Source organism: Anser cygnoides, chromosome 3, assembly GCF_040182565.1.
Source record: "Anser cygnoides isolate HZ-2024a breed goose chromosome 3, Taihu_goose_T2T_genome, whole genome shotgun sequence".
NCBI lineage: Eukaryota > Metazoa > Chordata > Aves > Anseriformes > Anatidae > Anser > Anser cygnoides.
In genome coordinates, this window is record NC_089875.1 from 53808582 (window position 1) to 53827717 (window position 19136).

The 19136-nt window shown below is 43.2% G+C and overlaps 1 protein-coding gene across 3 annotated transcripts in view; it reads left to right on the forward strand.

Annotated features, from left to right (window-relative positions):
* The window catches only part of MTHFD1L (methylenetetrahydrofolate dehydrogenase (NADP+ dependent) 1 like), a 152450-nt gene extending 133516 nt beyond the window's left edge, over positions 1-18934 (forward strand). For all 3 annotated transcript variants that reach the window (XM_066994190.1, XM_048076933.2, XM_048076935.2), the window contains 2 exons: positions 12351-12459; positions 16015-18934. In XM_066994190.1, coding sequence (XP_066850291.1) covers positions 12351-12440 — 90 coding nt within the window. In that variant the 3' untranslated portion in view covers positions 12441-12459; positions 16015-18934. The remainder of the gene's footprint in view (positions 1-12350; positions 12460-16014) is intronic.
* The last annotated feature ends 202 nt before the right edge of the window (positions 18935-19136 follow it).

Genomic DNA, 19136 nt, shown 5'->3' on the forward strand with positions numbered 1-19136 from the left:
CTTCTTTTGTCCTTTCACATACTTCATGCCCCCCACAAAACATTGTTAGTAGCTTTTTCGTGTTTTTTTTTTTCCACACAAACTTGTTGTTATTTCTATGTATTGTTATCCTTTGTTGTATTGCAGAAATCTGATTTTAAACCCAATTTGCTGCAGGCTTAAACCGAGTACTTCAGGGAAAAGTGTGAGAAATGAAGGAAGTTTTATTTCATTTAAAAAATACTGATGCAAAGACTTCATTATGTAATCGAAAGAGATGTTTCACGGACTGTAGCTATTTGGCATAGTTATTTTGGAGTTTCGCTTACATGAGATGAAGATGAGAATCAGATTTACCTGTTCCAAGTTCCATTCTCCTGGCATCACCTCAGCTCCTTTTCTAACTTTTGGCAAATCGTTTAACCTTTTCTGCCTCTTATCTCACACACCTTTTAAAATGGAGATTTTATTTCATGTATTTTCCAGATGTATTTAATTCATGTTTTTAAGTACTTTGGAAAATATTTTCTTTATATATTAAAGATCTGTTTCTATATATGGATACAAGTTTGTAAGATAAAAATTGTGCCCTTAGTTATCAAGATTTTGTCTGGTTTCCTTTGAAAATTAAATCTATCTGACCATATTAACTCCTGGTGTAAGTTCAGTGAACAGAAATTCAAATTTTAGTATCTCCTTAGAGAAACTTTGAAAATCAGTATTATTGACTCTCTTACTGATAAGAGAGTTAAGTTGCATATTCATGTCTAGATTTTATTTATTTATTTATTTTTACTTTCTCCTTACAGCTATTACTGAGGTTCAGGAAACTAGCAAAGAAGATGCTTCTTCTGAAGGCACTAGTGCATCACCTGTGCATTCCTTCTTTCTAGAAACTAAAGCCAAAATATTGCAAATGAGTTATATTTTTTTTTCCCTTTCATATAGTAATAGTGAATTCCTCACTGAAATTAGAGGTCTGTTTTCATACCTTAAGTTAACAACGTAAGACTCATGGAAAATTGGGTGCATTCATGCTGGGTGTTGTTTCACAACTCTGTTCTTGATCACACTTCTCTATCAGTTCACCCACATAATTTAAGATGGTGGTTTTCAGCCTTTTTCAAAGCATTTGTATTCTCCTTCATCTGCCAGGAGAAGCGTGAGCTTCAGCAAAAGTTATTCAAGGCTTGCTTTTCTTAGCAGCCTTTCTGGAAACTTCTTAAAATAGTGGCTCAGTCAACTATAGGATGAAAATTGCTGATCTAAGTAATATCCTCCATTCTTTATTTGTTTGTCAGATAGGACCGCTGTATATTCTGATATGTTTTTAGAGGACACATGGTACTGAATGTTACCTACTGCTAGAGGTCTGCTGTGCACTTGTTACTGATGCACTTCCTAGCATGACTGAAGTGGGAAGGGCAAAGTTTGTTGTGCGTAGAACTCATACTTGCTTTACATTGTGTCCTGGTGCCACCCTCTCCAGCTGCTGGGCTACAAAGCTCTGTACTTTCCCATGTCCACATGTCAGGCTGTCTGACCAGCAAGGGAAGTCTCCTGAAGGTTATGAAGCCTTTAAAAAAAAATGACATAGTGAAGATCGAGAGCACAAAGTGAGACTTGCTTCCAGGGTGTGAGGGACGGCCCTTCTAGAGAAAGAACTGGTACAAAATAAACAGGTTTCAGAGGAAGTGAAGGGTGCCCACTCCCTGGGCAAAAGAAAGGTGGTTGGCATATGCCCACCCCAAACCTCTCCTTCCCAAATACCCTGAGACCCCCTGCTCTGAGCAGAGAGATCCCGAGGTGCTCATACAGCTTGGTCACTTCCTGGTCACCAGGAAACCCAGGCAGTGGACAGAACAGGAGGATCTTGTACCCATGAGCATCAGATACTTCAGACATTCTTGTTGCTGAAACAGTACGTGAGAGGAGCACCTTTCTTTAAAATATCTTCTAGATTTATTCCCCCAGGGGCATGTTTCCAGCACTCTGATGTGCTGGCTGCTTGTCAGGAATGGGAACAGCCCTGGGAGCCTCTGACCCTCAGGAGTGAGCTGAAGGGAAGGATTTCTTCTGACCGAGGAGGTGATTTCGTATGAGATGCAGAGAGTAAGAGCTCTCTGCCAGGGGCTCTGTCAAAAGCCTCAGAGGGATGGAAAATCAGGATGTAGACCTTGGCCCAAGGGAGCAGTTACTGCTGGAAATGGATTTGAGTGGGATGGGATGGGACGGAGGGGGGCGTTTTGGAATGAGTTACCTGGCATTTGTAGCTGTTTTTTCTCTCAGGCTGTATCTCCTCTGTCGGTGGTTTTTCTTTCCTTTCCTTTTTTTTTTTTTTTGGTGGTGGGAGATCTGGTATTTTGTTTTGGTTTTGGTTTACTTTTAGCTTTCTTTCTGTAGCATTTTGGTTATCTATTGAACTACCCATGGCAGAGAGCAGTTCTGAATTCCCTGTGAAACATCCTGCCGCATTGTCAATAGTACAAACAACACACCAAATATTTAACCCATCTGATATGCAACCTCAGAAGGATGCATTTTTTGAGTAAAACCTAAAATATTTACACCATTGTGCTGTTATTAGGGAGGATCATTTTCTTCTACTACAAATATGGTTTATATCCTCTAAGATAAAAATGTTTGAGTTGAGACAGCTCTGCTAAGAGGAACTGCAGTCATGTATGTGAGTCACAAATGTTTTACTTAAAGGGGAAATTTACTCATTCTTTTACAGATTACATCTCTGCCGAAGTATTTTATTTAATAACTAACAAAATGCCTGTTCTGGGTCTTCGGTGCCTCAGCACATCGCTAACAGCAACGTTTGAGTTTTGGTAATGTTGCACAGAGCTGTTCACTAAGAACTTGGCCAACCAAACACTGGCCAAACGTCTCGTCCCCTGCTTCCTTTGGGATATGTACCCAGAGCAGTTTCAAAAAAATGCACTGGACAGATGAGGACTGTTTGTGAGGGTTTGTGTTTTAATTCAGGATGCCCATGAGATTGCTCTCAGATTCAGACTATTTCTGCTCAAGATGAGTAAATCATAGGGTCCTGGAAATCCCCCAGAGAACATTACAGAGCACAGGCTACTTCCACCTCGCTTGAGCACCTGGCAGCAAGGTCAATTGGGATTGCATACTCGGTGTTCAGTACTGCTGTAACTTCATCCAGATGCTGATAGCAGAAGAACAATGTCTGTGCGTTTTGTTGTTGTAAATACTTTCCCAACATTGGACAATTGCCAAAAATGTGCAAACGTTAATGTTAAGAGAAAATGATAATAGAATAATTGATGCCAGATGGACTTCTGCACCTGATATCAGCCAGCATGCCAGTGAGACAGAGCTATTTCTTGCAAGGAATACTACAACCTGTGTTGGAGTAGGATCATCATCTTTTCCAACGTTATTTTGATCATTTTGAAAGCTGTTAGTGTGTGGAGTTTCTTAGTGTGACTGTTGTTATACCTTACAACAAGATTCCTTTTTTGTTAAAGATTTCCTGAGAATGAAATATGAGCTTCCCTCTCCTTACCACCTCTGGCTATCATCAGGTTTGGCAAATTTTCATTAAAACTTATGAGTGAACCTTTATTTAAACACTGGCTAAAAATTGTTGCTTAACTGCTTTTAGAAATCCCTGTTATTTTCAGGCAATGAAAAATAATGAGATAATGGTTTCTTAAGCCTTATGTAGTTATTAAAGTAGATTTTTTGAAATTAATGCAATTTCCAAGGCTGAATTTACTAGTTTGTCTTTAAAGGTTAGTACTTTTTGAAGGAAGCCCCAGCTTGCTTTCATTGTGTGTCTGCTTTTCCTAATGTGGAAGGTTTTGTGTTTTATTTTTCCACCTTTCAGAGGTGGTGAAAGGTCACTAGAGAGTCAGTTTTGTCTGGTACGGTGTTGTTCCCCTCTCTAATACGTGGGTGGCTGTTTATACTATATTGTGCCTATTTTCTTTTAGCCGTTTCATGTCTGTTGTATTTCTTTCTTTTAATTAAGCCGAATTATTCTTTTCCTTCATTTTCCTGTTAAATTATTTTCTTCCATCGTTCTAAATGTGAGCTGATTTTTGATGATCTGCAAACTGGGGGAAATGTTCAGGTTCTATGGATCAAGCTAAAAGCTGATCCTAGAGCTGTTTAGGATATGCTGCCTAATTTTCGTGCACTAGCATCACTTTTCAGTACACATTGAGTGTCTCTGTGCAGTGCAGCAGAGTCCAGGCTGAAGATGAAATAACTCTCCATGGAAGGGTTTGCACAAAAACATGTTATGGAGTGCTGTGGTCCTATGGAGAGTACAAGGACCTTAAGGCATCCAGTATTAACATCTGCAGTCCTCCAGTCATGCAGTGTACTCATGTAACTGTTTAATCTCTCTCTCCCAGCCCATGGGTGCTGTTCCCCTGGTGCCAGCTTCCAGTGTGTGCCCAGCACCACGAAAGTCGGTGGAGGTAATCTGATGGTGGAGATAAAGAATGTGCCTAAATGTTTGCAGGGTTGGGGACCTGTGAGGATGCTTTCAGAAGGAAGGAAAGAAGCTTTCTTTCAGCTTCTCATGCATTGGGACTGACAGATGAACTGCAGGGGAGCAAATTTCTGGTAGTGGAGCTGTCTTTCAGAGCTCTAATTCACATTAAGAGACTTTATTGAAACCCTCAAGTGGAGCTCCTTTGTGCCATGCCTCAAGGGTCCAACAAATGCTAGCACGTTGAACATAATGCATGCAGGTTTACAGTGCTATTTATAAATCTCTTGAGTTTCCTCTTGTATTGTTTCTTGCTGAGGGAGTATGGAGTGTGCAATTCACCCCATCAGATTTTATTAAGGAGTTATCCGCAGTCATATGTCTGCTAGATTCTCCTGAGAAACATCTGTTTTCCACAGTATTTCAAGTTTCAGATGGTTGCACGTTGTCCTAACTTGTTCAATTAACAAAAGGGTACAAGTAGGCAATGTGAATTACTTGTATTTCTTGTCAAATGCAAGATTAACTCCATAAGCCAGAACAGAGATGTTTCCTCAGTAAGCTGTTTGTTGGGTTTTTGTTATCTTCTAGTCTTCTGTTTTGCCTACTTAATCTAAGTACAGATTTCTCTGGTTTTGGCGTGTGTTTTTTTTCTGTGTTTGTTTCTTCTGTATTTAGAAATCATGCTACTATGCAGCCACGCGTTGTCTTATAGCTGAAAAGGACACTAAATGTGAGTTGGATGTAGTCCTCAGGACATCTGTTTTGCAAATCATGCCATTGTGCTAACCCTGTTAAGGTGATCTCAGGTCCTATTAGTATTTTTTTTAATAAATAAATATCTGTACATATGTGTATATGCACACTTGAAGTACAAGGCAGGATGTGTCAACCACTAATAGGTGTTTGTACTATAAAAAAGGAACTGAAGCAGGATAGTTCTTGGCACCATGGCAAACCTGGCTAGCAGAGCCTTAGGGCTTGATGGTAACTGTTACATAGACCTGATGGCCAAACGAAATTACAAGGGAACACGTAACTGTAATTTAAATGAAAGTCCGATGAAGCTCAGCTTAATCTCTCATCCAGTGACTCTAGGTGTGTTTTTGGAGAGGGTGTGGAACACCACTCTCATACAGCTTCCTTAGAAATAATGGGCACTTGCCTTTTGTAAGGAAGCTCCTTTTTTGTTTTTCTGTTTAGTCATGTAAGCACGACTCTGGAAGACAGTAAATGCCTGGTGTAAATAACAGTAGCCTACGGACTTTAAGTATAATCGTATTTTATCTTCCACTAGATGATCATTTCCAGGATCATAAATGATCCTCAGGATGGCTGATTTTTTAAGACTTATGCTTTTTATCTCCTAAACATAGAATGACACAGTAAGAAATATGCATTGTATTTTTCACGTTGTCTTTTTGAAGCTGATTTGCTGTCATGGATGTGTAGACAGCTGCAGAGTTTATAAAGAAATTGATTGGCTCTGTTGAGAACCTACAGTCCTACACAACTAGTTTCTGTTAATCATGATACATTTTGGGTAGTAGCTCGATGAATTCTTCATAAAACCCCCTTTTTTTTTCTTTTTTCTTTTTTTCCTGCATAAAACATTCAGATGAATTGCATTAAGTCTTAAGATGCAAAGTTAATGCCTTTATATATTTCTTCTCTCAAGGGCAGTGTGATAACAACAGTTTTAGTCAAATTCAGTATTGATTATTTTGGCTGCCTAAATCCAGTTTGTGGTCTGAAGTGGATAATGTGGTCTCTTTCACTACTTCTTATCCTGCCTTTCCCCCACAGCCACATCACGTGCTGTAGAGTAGCCACCAAACTGTAACCAAAACAGCACTATATGGGAGTGGAGATTTGCACCGATCTCTGTTTGGTGTATAGAGGGCGTACGTTGCTGTTCCCCAGTGCAGGGGAAGAGGATTGCTTTGAGTCTGCAGCCCTGTGGAAAGCCAGCCAGCTGAAGCCTCGTTCAGCCTTGCAGCCTACCGAGCCCTCTGCTCCCATGCCTTTTTGGCCTCACGAAAGAAACAGAATACTGGTGAGGGAATAAGTGGTAGTAAACTCCTCGGCCAGCCAGCTGTCTCCTGCTATTGACCGTGAAGTAATGAAAAAGGGATAGATTCTGCTGCGTGTTACCTCTGCATGTCCAAATAACGAGAGCAGAGAGACACGGCCATAAATCTGCATGGCTTTGCCTGTTTGGAAGTCTGGGCCATGGGGAAAATGACAGGATGTGTTTTATTTGCACTCTGAAGTTCACATAGCTGTTTGTCCGAAAGAGTTTCCTCTCTGGTTTTGTGCCTTGTACTTCATTTTGCGTAGCAGTAATTTTAATTCAGATGAACTTATTCCCTTTTGTTGACTTAAATTTTCAATACAAGACTAGTTGTACTCCCTGAACTGGCAGTAAACTGTTTTGATATTCACATTTTATAGATGTAATAGATTTCCATTAGTTAATATGGGCCCAGTTACTCCACTCTGATTTTTGTAGACAAAAAAAAATAAAAGAAAGAAACCTCCAAGCACATATAGGATTTATTTAACAACACAATAATAAGGAAAAACTCCACTGAACTTATTCTTGTTTTTATTACACAGGGAAAATGAAGACTGGCCAAGCTTGTAGACAGAGGTTTTTTAACAAAGGGGGGGGGGGCATGTAATTTGGGAGTTTACCCCCAGATGTAGATGTAGACGTAGAACTGACCTACACAGAGTAACCAGAAAGTTGTCTTTGGCGATGTGCTCATTCCCTTCCCATCCCAGGGAAATGTAATTCACTATGGCTGTTCCTTGTCAAGAGTTAAGTCATAAACAGGGATGAATCTGGGGCAGAAAATAATTCAGTAACCCGAATAATGTAGTAGTCTGACTGGTGCGGCCAACAGATAAACAATAGCAGCAAGGTGTTTTAGTACTTAACTTAGGTGCCGAGACAACATCAGCCAATAAAACAATGTCCTACAATCAGTGGAAGGGTTTTGGTGAATGCAAATAGACAGTTTTGTCTTTTAATCCTACTGTGTGCGATAACAAAAGCTCAGGAAGGGCTATATTTAAAACCAGGGGAAATGTACCGTGTCCAGCAGAAGAGCCGGTCGCATTGTTTTTTCTCAGACCTCAAGTAGGACGGTGGCTGCGTCAGCACTGCACCCCCCGAGACGCTTTCCCCCTTGGAGCGGTGGGATTAACCTCTGAGATGGCAGGGCTGTGGGGTGAGGCAGGGCAGCACGAAGAGACGTGTTTGTCCTCGTGTCCCTGTGACGGGAACACTGCGCTGAGCGTTCAGAGCGGAGCTGAAGCCCAAGGGAGATGCGAACTGGTCACTGGAGGTGCCAGTTGGCCTATGAAGAAACACAGCCCGCTCCAGCCGGAGAGGAGACTGTGAGTCCATCTCTCTGGAGCAACTGGGATAGTGGTCATTTGTTTCTCCTCCTCTGAGGCCGATCAGCCTGCCTTTGGAGGGGAAAAGCACCATTGCTGAGCTGTGCTCCTTGGGGAACTGGGGAGGACGGAGGTGTGAAGCCGCCCGGCCATCTTAGCTGCGTGCTCTGCTAGGAGGCGGCCCTCCTGCTGTGGCCATCCCACCACCTGCCTGGGCCAGTTTCTCCCTGTCCTTAGGCTACTGTGTCTGGTGTTTTCGGTGCTCAAGCCTGTCTGATTTGTTCCTGTACAACCGTGTTTGAAGGTTACCTCCCGGGGTCAGATTAACCACCAGCTTCAGTGAGGTCCCAGCTGACTGGCCCCATCTTAAATCCTGCTCACCAGAATCTAGCATCTCTTAAAGAACTTTTAATGCTTAAAGGCTCCTAGCTAGCAAACAGGTGAGCTAATGCTGAACTGCAGGCTTCTTTCCAGAGATTGTAACGTCTCTCATCTCTTTGGGTATTAATGTAGGACCTAATATATTAGGGCCATCCTCTGCCTCTGAGGTTAAGCTGTTGAAAAGGTTTATGGAGTTTGTAAGGACAAATGCTATTTTTAGAGTGCCTTGAATTAGTGGAGATGGGGTGAGATATTTTTAACCATCACTTTATGAAGACTCAGGGTGGGAACCCACAGCGGCTCAGGTTGATCCAATCTGGTGCTGCCTTAAAACTGCCCTACAGCTGCATCCTTTACCTTGTGCCAGTGCTGGTATTAGAGCCATAGAAGACCCTTCTGGCTGAAGGGGATCAAAAAATACAATTATTTTGCTGAACTTTATTTCCAGACGTCTTCTGCATGAGGGAGAAGGTGGAAGGGCTGAGGTGGGGAAGGTGAGAAGCTGGGGTACATCTGGTTTAAGGTGTCACAGGTTGTGGTGGGCCTGCACCTCAAGATTTCCAAGTCACTTGTGTGTCTTTCATCACGGAGACGTGGTGGGACCGCTCCCACGACTGGAGTGCTGCAATGCCTGGCTATCGGCTCTTCAGGAGGGACAGGCAGCACAGAAGGGGTGGTGGCGTGGCTCTCTACATTAGAGAATCTTTTGATGTTGTGGAACTCCAGGCTGGGAATGATAAGGTTGAATCCCTGTGGGTTAGGATCCGTGGGAAGGCCGGCAAGGCTAGCATCCTGGTGGGGGTCTGCTATAGACCGCCGAACCAGGATGAGGAGACGGATGAGGAGTTTTATAGGCAACTGACAGAAGTTGCAAAATCGTCGGCGCTTGTCCTCGTGGGGGACTTCAACTTCCCGGACATATCCTGGAAACACAACACGGCACAGAGAAAGCAGTCTAGGAGGTTTCTGGAGAGCGTGGGAGATAGCTTCCTGACGCAGCTGGTCAGTGAACCTACCAGGGGTGGTGCCCCGCTAGACCTTCTCTTCACAAACAGAGAAGGACTGGTGGGAGATGTGGTGGTCGGAAGCTGTCTGGGGCAGAGTGACCACGAAATGGTAGAGTTCTCTATTCTTGGCGAGGCCAGGAAGGGGACCAGTAAAACTGCTGTCTTGGACTTCCGGAGGGCTGACTTTGAGCTGCTCAGGACGCTGGTTGGCCGAGTCCCTTGGGAGGCGGTTCTGAAGGGCAGAGGAGTCCAGGAAGGCTGGGCGCTCCTCAAGAAGGAAATCGTGATGGCACAGGAGCGGTCCGTCCCCACGTGCCCAAAGATGAGCCGGCGTGGAAGAAGACCGGCCTGGCTCAACAGAGAGTTGCGGCTGGAGCTTAGCAGAAAAAAGAGGGTTTATAATCTTTGGAAAAAAGGGCGGGCCACTGAGGAGGACTACAAGGATGTAGCGAGGCTGTGCAGGGAGAAAATTAGAAAGGCCAAAGCTCATCTGGAGCTCAATCTGGCTACTGCCGTTAAAAACAACAAAAAATCCTTTTACAAATACATCAACGCGAAACGGAGGACTAGGGAGAATCTCCATCCTTTACTGGATGCGAGGGGAAACCTAGTTACTAAGGATGAGGAAAAGGCTGAGGTGCTTAATGCCGCCTTTGCCTCAGTCTTTAGCGGCAATACCGATTGTTCTCCGGACACCCAGTGCCCTGAGCTGGTGGAAGGGGATGGGGAGCAGGATGTGGCCTTCGCTATCCATGAGGAAATGGTTGGCGACCTGCTACGGAGCTTGGATGTGCGCAAGTCGATGGGGCCGGATGGGATCCACCCAAGGGTACTGAGAGAACTGGCGGAGGAGCTGGCCGAGCCGCTTTCCATCATTTATCGGCAGTCCTGGCTATCGGGGGAGGTCCCGGTTGACTGGCGGCTAGCCAATGTGACGCCCATCTATAAGAAGGGCCGGAGGGCAGACCCGGGGAACTATAGGCCTGTCAGTTTGACCTCAGTGCCGGGGAAGCTCATGGAGCAGATTATCTTGAGGGTCATCACGCGGCACTTGCAGGGCAAGCAGGTGATCAGGCCCAGTCAGCATGGGTTTATGAAAGGCAGGTCCTGCTTGACGAACCTGATCTCCTTCTATGACCAAGTGACGCGCTTGGTGGATGAGGGAAAGGCTGTGGACGTGGTCTACCTTGACCTCAGTAAGGCTTTTGACACCGTTCCCCACAACATTCTCCTCAAGAAACTGGCTGCTCGGGGCTTGGACTGGCGTACGCTTCGCTGGGTTAGAAACTGGCTGGATGGCCGGGCCCAGAGAGTTGTGGTGAATGGAGTCAAATCTGGTTGGAGGCCGGTCACTAGTGGAGTCCCCCAGGGCTCGGTACTGGGGCCGGTCCTCTTTAATATCTTTATTGATGATCTGGATGAGGGCGTCCAGTGCACCCTCAGTAAGTTTGCAGATGACACCAAGCTAAGTGCGTGTGTCGATCTGCTCGAGGGCAGGAAGGCTCTGCAGGAGGATCTGGATAGGCTGGAGCGATGGGCTGAGGTCAACTGCATGAAGTTCAACAAGGCCAAGTGCCGGGTCCTGCACCTGGGCTGCAACAACCCCAAGCAGAGCTACAGGCTGGGAGATGAGTGGCTGGAAAGCTGCCTGGCCGAGAAGGACCTGGGAGTACTGGTTGATAGTCGGCTGAATATGAGCCAGCAGTGTGCTCAGGTGGCCAAGAAGGCCAACGGCATCCTGGCCTGTATAAGAAGCAGTGTGGCCAGCAGGTCGAGGGAAGTGATTGTGCCCCTGTACTCAGCTCTGGTGAGGCCGCACCTCGAGTACTGTGTTCAGTTTTGGGCCCCTCGCTACAGGAAGGACATGGACGTGCTCGAGCGAGTCCAGAGAAGGGCGACCAAGCTGGTGAGGGGTCTGGAGAACAAGTCTTACGAGGAGCGGCTGAGGGAGCTGGGCTTGTTCAGCCTGGAGAAGAGGAGGCTCAGGGGCGACCTCATCGCTCTCTACAGTTACCTGAAAGGAGGCTGTAGAGAGGTGGGGGTTGGTCTATTCTCCCACGTGCCTAGTGACAGGACGAGGGGGAATGGGCTAAAGTTGCGACAGGGGAGTTTTAGGTTGGATGTTAGGAAGTACTTCTTTACCGAAAGGGTTATTAAGCATTGGAACGGGCTGCCCAGGGAGGTGGTGGAGTCACCATCCCTGGAGGTCTTTAAAAGACGTTTAGATGTAGAGCTTAGGGATATGGTTTAGTGGAGTACTTAGTGTTAGGTCAGAGGTTGGACTCGATGATCTTGAGGTCTCTTCCAACCTAGAGAAATCTGTGAATCTGTGAATCTTTAATTGCCGCTGAAATGTTAATTGTAAATAACAATATAAGTAGCATAAGCAGAAATGTAGTAAATTGTGTAATTTAGGTCCATGAGATTATTCAAATTAAAAAGTATGCAGATGCTGGTGTTTTATGCTAGATCAGGATCTTAATTGTAAATAGCTTGAGATAATTGGGTTGCTTGGGCTTCATATCTCAGCCTATCAATTCTAACTACTGAATTAGGATTCAACTATAATCCATGTATGTTTCATTGAACTGTTTCAATGTGTTTCTCATATTAAGTATTCGGTTGTGAAAGCCTTGCGATTAGCTCTGTTCCTATATTCTGAATTTGTGGGGGAAGGGTCTGCAGTTTAGCACATTTGTATAACCAGGTGAATTCAGGCAGCTGTGTCCTTGCTCTTTGCTGTGTGAATTTCCAAGTAGATGTAAATGGATAAATATTCTGGGTGAATATTCTGAGGAACAAATAAGTCTGAGTAACATAATTTTGTTAAGGAGTTTATTCTTATGTTTAGTTTACTAGCCTCTATTTTGTGGCTTTTATTTCCTCTTTCCAGCCTTTTAGAAACATATGCTTAAAAATGAATTGAAGAAGTGCAGAGCTTGACATTTTCAACAGAAACAAAAAAATGTGATGAAGTTCACATCTGTAGTTGAGTCCGCGATGAACAATCCCTCCTTTCTCTTACTCTGAGGTTTACATGGATGGAGTGATTTATTTCCTTACAGGTGCAGGTGTATAACTTCGTTTCATTATTCCCTCAGATGAGCACCATGCCAGGACTGCCCACGAGGCCGTGCTTCTATGACATTGACCTCGACCCCGTCACAGAGCAAGTGAAGGGATTATTTTGAGACTGCAGTCAAACTTCAGGTGGGTCAACAGACATTATTTTCCTATTCCAGTTTGGGGGAGGATGTTTGTCTCTGGTAGGTACATGAAAAAGATTATCAGGAGTTTATATAGGCCCTAGTTTCACTGAGGACTTCACACGGGGATTTGGCAAGATGTTTCATAATGTGCAGTTTATAATGTGTCTTTCTCCTTTGCTGCATGGTTGCCAGCACTTTACTGGTGTGCATTGATGATGCCTTTTGGACTTCCTAGCTCTGCCAGTTTGAGAGGGAGCTGGCTCTGCAATTATACTGCTTTTGGCTGTGGAAAAAGTTAGTCTGAAGAACTCATGTCTTGTTAGTCACCTAAAAAGAAATATCTAGTTCATCTTTGATACTATCATGTGGCAGTGTGTTTCTGTCATTACCCAGATATCAGAGGAGACATTTCTCTGCTTTATTGTGAGCTTTGTTTTGTGCTTTTTTTTTTCTTTTTCCTGATTGCTGTCATCTCTCTCAGATGATAATAAACATTTCAGGAACACAAATCTGGCCTCTTAGACTGTGCGTTTTTCCTACTGGCTTCTCTCTCTGTCCTTGAAGGCTGCAGTTCCCCCACCACTTCTTCTCTAAGTACTTAATTTTCTTGGTGTCCAGCTTTAATTTTGTGTAGCACATGTTCCTTACTTGAAAATCCAAGTTAAAATATTTCATGCTACTTCATTTTAACCTTGCACTATACTAAGTGGAGTAAGAAGAGATGTAACCCTACCTGAAATAAACCACGTGTGTCTGTGGTGGGACTCTCCTATTACTTTCCCCCCTCTCTCCTGCCCCCCCCCCCCAGTAAATCAGTCTGGAAAGCAAAATGGTTACTTTTACACAGAATAACAATATCACTATGAGCTCATAGGGCTGTGGTGACAGCCCAAGTCAGCTGCAGCTTTGGGTTGGATGTGCCCAGGCACTTGAGCAATCCTTGTTTACTCTGGTTTTAGAGAACCAGCTTTCATTTTCTGTTTCTGTGTTTTGGCGGATTATTTGGAGGAGGGGAGAGGTTTGCACAGCCCAAGGCGAATACTCTTCGGACCAAATTAACCACTAGTTTCCTCACAGCACTCACAGAATATCTGGTGAGAACATATTCTGCCATTTCACATGTACCCGTCAAGACAAGTGAAAAACTGTTAGCTTGAAAATTAAATGGGATGCACAGGTAGTTACTACTTGACGTGGTAGTAATGAGCAGTGCTTACACACATGCAAGCTGTCCCTGACTCTTCCGTTGCTTACCACTTCTTGACATATATTCCATCTTTGTTACTGATACACATTATATGCCTGATGGCTTCTTGCATGCATGTTACTTTATCATGTGTCAATCATGTCATTACCTCTGAATCATCTAAAATGACTGCAGGATCCTAATGTAAAATCTGTATGCAGATTCACGTAACCTGCTTAATTGTGTGGTTACTGCCTGGTCATTCACAAATCCATCAAACACTTGGATTGGTGTGTTACAAAGAACAATCATGAACAAGCAGATAAAATGTTCCATTCCAATTGTGAATGTCTTTCTTTTGAAATAGTGCATGAAATTAAAATGTTAACCTTGGCTTTTAATCAGTGATGGCGGTTTCTTAGCTATGAAAAGAAATGCTAATAAAATCACAAAAACATAGTAGTCAGGCAAAAAACGGTGTATATCCAACTGCAAATAAATTATTTTAATTTCATTATGGTGGTGTTGGTGGCATCAGAAAAACAGATGATTCAGTAAGATTAAGCCTTTTAAAGAAAAGAACAGGCACATGTTCACCTGCATGCCTGCTTTCAACTATCTAAATACACGTTCTGCATTGAAAATATTGTAACGCCCAGGGAGCACCATACAGGGTAGGCACTGTTCATCAGCTATAAAATTCATCCAGTTCATGAACTAGATTTGTACATTTGTCATTTTGGATAAAGAGAGAAAATACATTTCCAGATAATCTTTACTCACAACTTTCTTTTGAGAAGCTTAGTATAGTTCTTTGCTTTCACAATTTCACTGAAGTGAGCCCACACTGTAGCTGATATTACACTTCAAGGTATCTGGGTTTGTTTCTGCGATGGCAGATTGAGGGATTCTTTTCTGCTTGGTTTGAATTCTTTTCTTAGGGTTGTAGTGTACAACGTAAAATTTCCAGTAATATTATATTTAGCCAACTCGTTAGAACTGATTGAAATCTTTAAGATGTGGTAATTGAAATATATTTAGAGATTAGTGTACGAGCTGCAGATGTTTCTTTATAAACACGGTCAGAGCTGAGAACAGTTGTGTTAGTGGGCAGTTTATATCCTCTTCTGCAATGCGTAGCTTCATAATACTTGTGAAAGAGTTGCAGACAAAACTTTCTGCTGTAACAGAGTGGTGCTCTTCTTGAACTGAAGCTCTTTTTTGTTGTTGTGGACAAATAGCTAATACGTATAACATAAGCTATTGCATTCTCTCTGTAGGAGCAACGTGCTCTGTTTAATAAATAAATAAATAAATAAATTGAATACCAGGGAATGAACCCAAAGGAGTCTGGCTAGTTCCTTGTCACTGGCCATTACCCTATTTATCCTATACTGCCCAGCTTACACTAAGAGGAAATTTGAAATCATTTCCTTGGGAGCTATCTGTAGATAGCACTGGTCAGAATAAGAATTATTTAAATGCAGACAAGCTTGCCAGGAGGAAGAACTATTTAAAAAAAAAAAAGTGTTATTTGCCCAGTGAGGAGAATTTATGAACCCAACCCACTCTGCAAAAGTACAGTCTGTTAAGGACCCTTGTGAGCTCTAGGGCTTCCTCTAATGAAATCAGCAGCAGCAGGTGTCTGCTCTTACTGTGCCAGCACTGCTTTGGGAATCTGGGTTGATGGGGGAGGCGGTGTTTTTCCTCAGTTGGCTCTGACTTAGTAAGGCCATGGCTGTCCACAATTGCAGATATATTCTTGCACTTGTCTCCTCTTCAAAATTGGCAGAGCATCAGAGCAATTGCAATACACAGCACAGGTATTTTTCCACCCTGAGAGCTTTTCTGAATGCAGGAGGAATCCCAGAGCTCAGCCTGTGAGCATCTACACAGCCATAAAGAAGCCCTTGAGGAGGACAGCAAAACTGGTGTCGTAAAATTGAGAAATGTTTGTTGGATGTTTTCATCTTAATTCATTCAGATATGAATAGAAGATTTTGAAGGTCTTTCCTTTGTGCCCACAAAATTGATCCTATGAAAGAAAAAGCTGACTTGCTTTAGTCTCATTCCACACTATTGCATATCGGGGTTTCAGTCAGCAGCAATTACTGTGATAATGTAGAACTTGAAGTCCGTATCAGACGGGAATATGCGTTCAGATTTCTGTTTCCCTCCTGGTGTGGATACACAGATAACAAATGTTTATTTGTGCCACATGCATCTTCCATTCTTGTATACTATGGTTAAGGCAGAAATATCCAGTTTCACTAAAACACTGCAAGTAAGTTTTAGATTATATTTCTGTTTCTTTTCTTCTTTAACGACTTCTCGTTTCAACCTATAACTTCTTTATCTTTCTCGTTTCAGAAGCCTGGAAATTAAGAGCTGCAGCTTTCCTATTTCCTGCAAATAGGAGACAAAAATGAATTTGAAGTATTCCTGTTATGTGTCTCTGGAGGAATGTCAAGATAGACCAAAGAGCAAAAGTTTACTCTTTCTTCAAACTAGTTTTTTATGATGAAATATAGCTGTGAGGTTAAAAAAAAAAAAAAAAAAAGGAAAAGAAAAGAAAGGACAAGCTAAATGTTTCTCACTGTAGTGCAGAAAGCTCTCTGCAGGGTCTTATACTTGTTTGTGGATAAACTGACATTGAAAAAAAGTGGAATTTTTGCCTTCAGAGTTTTCATCATTTCTCAAAGGAGTTAACAGAACTATTTCCCTTATCCTTGGCCATCTAAAAACTTACGCAAACATGATTATGCTGTGTGATTGAGCCTGTTTCTCTCAAAAAAACACACTTTGGCTCCTGGCATTCAGGAGCTGAAACTATACACAGATTAACTGCACATTTTTGAGTTATCATCAAGTGTTGCTCTGGATGCATTTGGGCAACAGCCAAGCTTCAAGCAAGGAAGATATTAAGTAGAGAAAGAACAGAGCATGTATTTTGTGAAGCGTTTCTAATATATAATTTGTTTCCTTGGTGGGCAAATATCTTCTGAAACACTTCAGCCAGAGCTGTCTCATATCCATAGGTCTCTGTGTATCCGAAGCATATGTTAGAGGCTGTCCAGCTGACGATGTGCTTGTTGTGGTGGAGCTGGTTGTTCAGAGAGGGCATTGCTCCATCAGAAGCCCTGTTATGCTCCAGTTCCTGGCTAATGAAGCCTCCTGCTGTGCTGGCTCCAGACCTAGAGGCTCTGTGCCCTGTCCCTGGCAGCGTACGACGCCTGGGAATGAGAGAAGAATGCCCATCACGCGAGGATGCGACAGGGCAGGACTTTGCTGTGCAGTTTTGAGCCACCTTGTAAAGCTGGAATGTGTTTTATATTTGGAGTGGCTACTCAAACAAGTCAAATCCTCAGCAGTGTGCGTTAATTTACCTCTGTAACTTATCTTTTCCAGTTTCCCAAATCTGCAGCAAAACGTGCCTTAAGCTTTGGATACTGTGTTTAGCTTTTCAAGCTGCTGCTCCTCAGGAAACTCTCACTGACAGACTGTTGGTTCCCTCAATAACAAAAAATGCGGCAGAACAATAGGTTTAATCGAGACAATAGGCCATTGGTTTTTTTAAGGTAAAAAGCAGCGAAATAATGATGAGGGAGTTTATTTTCCTGGTGACGTTTTCCATCCTGTTGCTTTGCTCCGCTTACGCACATCTGTATGTTATGGGCCGATACAATGCCGTTTGGGTTCCCTTTTGCACAGCCACCTTTGGAGCCGAAGTTGCAGCACAGTTCCTGAGATAATTGAGGGGTTTGTTTGGGTTTTTAAAATCATGCTTGGTTATTTATAAACCCCAAACTGTAATTATGGACCAAAGAACAAACTGGGGGCAATTAAAGTAATTATCTGTGCCTTCCCTGGAGTAGCACGGAAATGTCTGCTGACTGCATTTCAGAACGGCTCTGTTCATAGCATTGTCTCCCAGCACCAGAGGGATCGCTGCGATGGTAAACAAAAAAAAATAAAGCTATCTGATACTCTAGCCTGATTAGGTGATAGAGCTCATAACACTGTGGATGCTTTAATTTAACTGAGGAGAAGGACAAACCTGCGAAGTAGAAAGCAAAATTCACATATGGATTTCACAGCTCCTGCGGACAGAGAGTTCTGGTATTTTCTATTAAATTGTGCCCCAGAATACAACCCCACTATTCGTATACACAACTGTGTTGTAATTTAGTCCCATGCACACCCAGATACATAGCCTGGAAAAACCCAAAGACTTCTGGAAAGAAATAAGAGTGGTTTCCAGGCATAGTTTTCCTATAGTTCCAGCAGTTCTTTCAAGATATATAAACGAGGTTTTCCCTGTCTTGCCCAGTGAAATTCAGAAAACCATAACCTTGCCTTACTCGGGGTCACCGTGGCTTCCCCACTGCTGTGTGGGACTTATCTGATGGGATCGTGCAGTGTGGGCTGCTAAAGATGACACTGGCTGTCCGCTTGTGGAGCATCCTTACGTGTGTTTACTGTCCCTTCAGGCCACGCACACTGGGGCTGTTTTTCTGACCCATAGGTCTCTCCCTAAAACACCGTTCCAGCTCTGTTCGTTTAGAGTTAAGAAACATCCAGTAATTTTTCTACTGTTACATGCCTAGGATTTGTTACGTTATTTTGATAGCTTCAATAATTGAAGGAAAGCTGGAATGACTCTCTTTTGTTTCATGCTAGCTTTTTTTCCCCTTCTAGTTAACTATCTGCAAAATCCCTCGAGCTATTCCATTTTTTTGGCTCTTAATTTTATATTTTAGCAGAAGATTTGTTAAGCGTAATCCACGCTGGCCTGCAGGTTCTGCCTCGCAGTCTGCAGGGATTGAGTTATTGGCCATCGGCTGAGCTGCAGAAACAGTCACAGTGCCTTCCCTTGGGCCGCCCTATTTCTGAGGCCAAATGCCTTCATCAAGAAGGGTTTAAAATGAAATTTTTGCAAGGTAAGTGGTATTGCTAGGTGTGTCACTTGTTGCTGCACAGCTGGGCTTGCAGATGTGGGGCTCCCGCCTTTGCGTCGGCTCTGAGCAATTTTGCAGCATTGCAGACCTGCAGCTTTGCGGGGTAGTTTGCCTATAGCACGTTAAAAACCACACGGGTGTTTGTTGTCAGGTCTGCTTTTTGTAGGCACTGAGTATTTTGTTATTGCTGCTGCTGGAAACTAATGAGATTGAAATAGTTCAGACTGATTAAAACAGGTTTCTTGGTTTGTACTTTAAAATTAAAAGTTCTGGGTTTTCAGTTGCTGTAAACGTAAAAATAAAGGATGTGTGCTGATGTTCAGGTTGTAGAAGTGGCTCCTGTCTCAAGTCTGATTTCATCAACAGAGAACATCCATTAGTTAATATTTTTCTTACCCACCATCCTGTCTACTTACATAGCAACCTATTCTCTTCTCTTGAGTCACTTGGTCTTGTCCTGCCCCCAGCTCCAGCCGAACATGACCACAGCAAGGCAGGAGGGAGCTCAGCAGCATCGTGGTCGAGTGCCAGAAG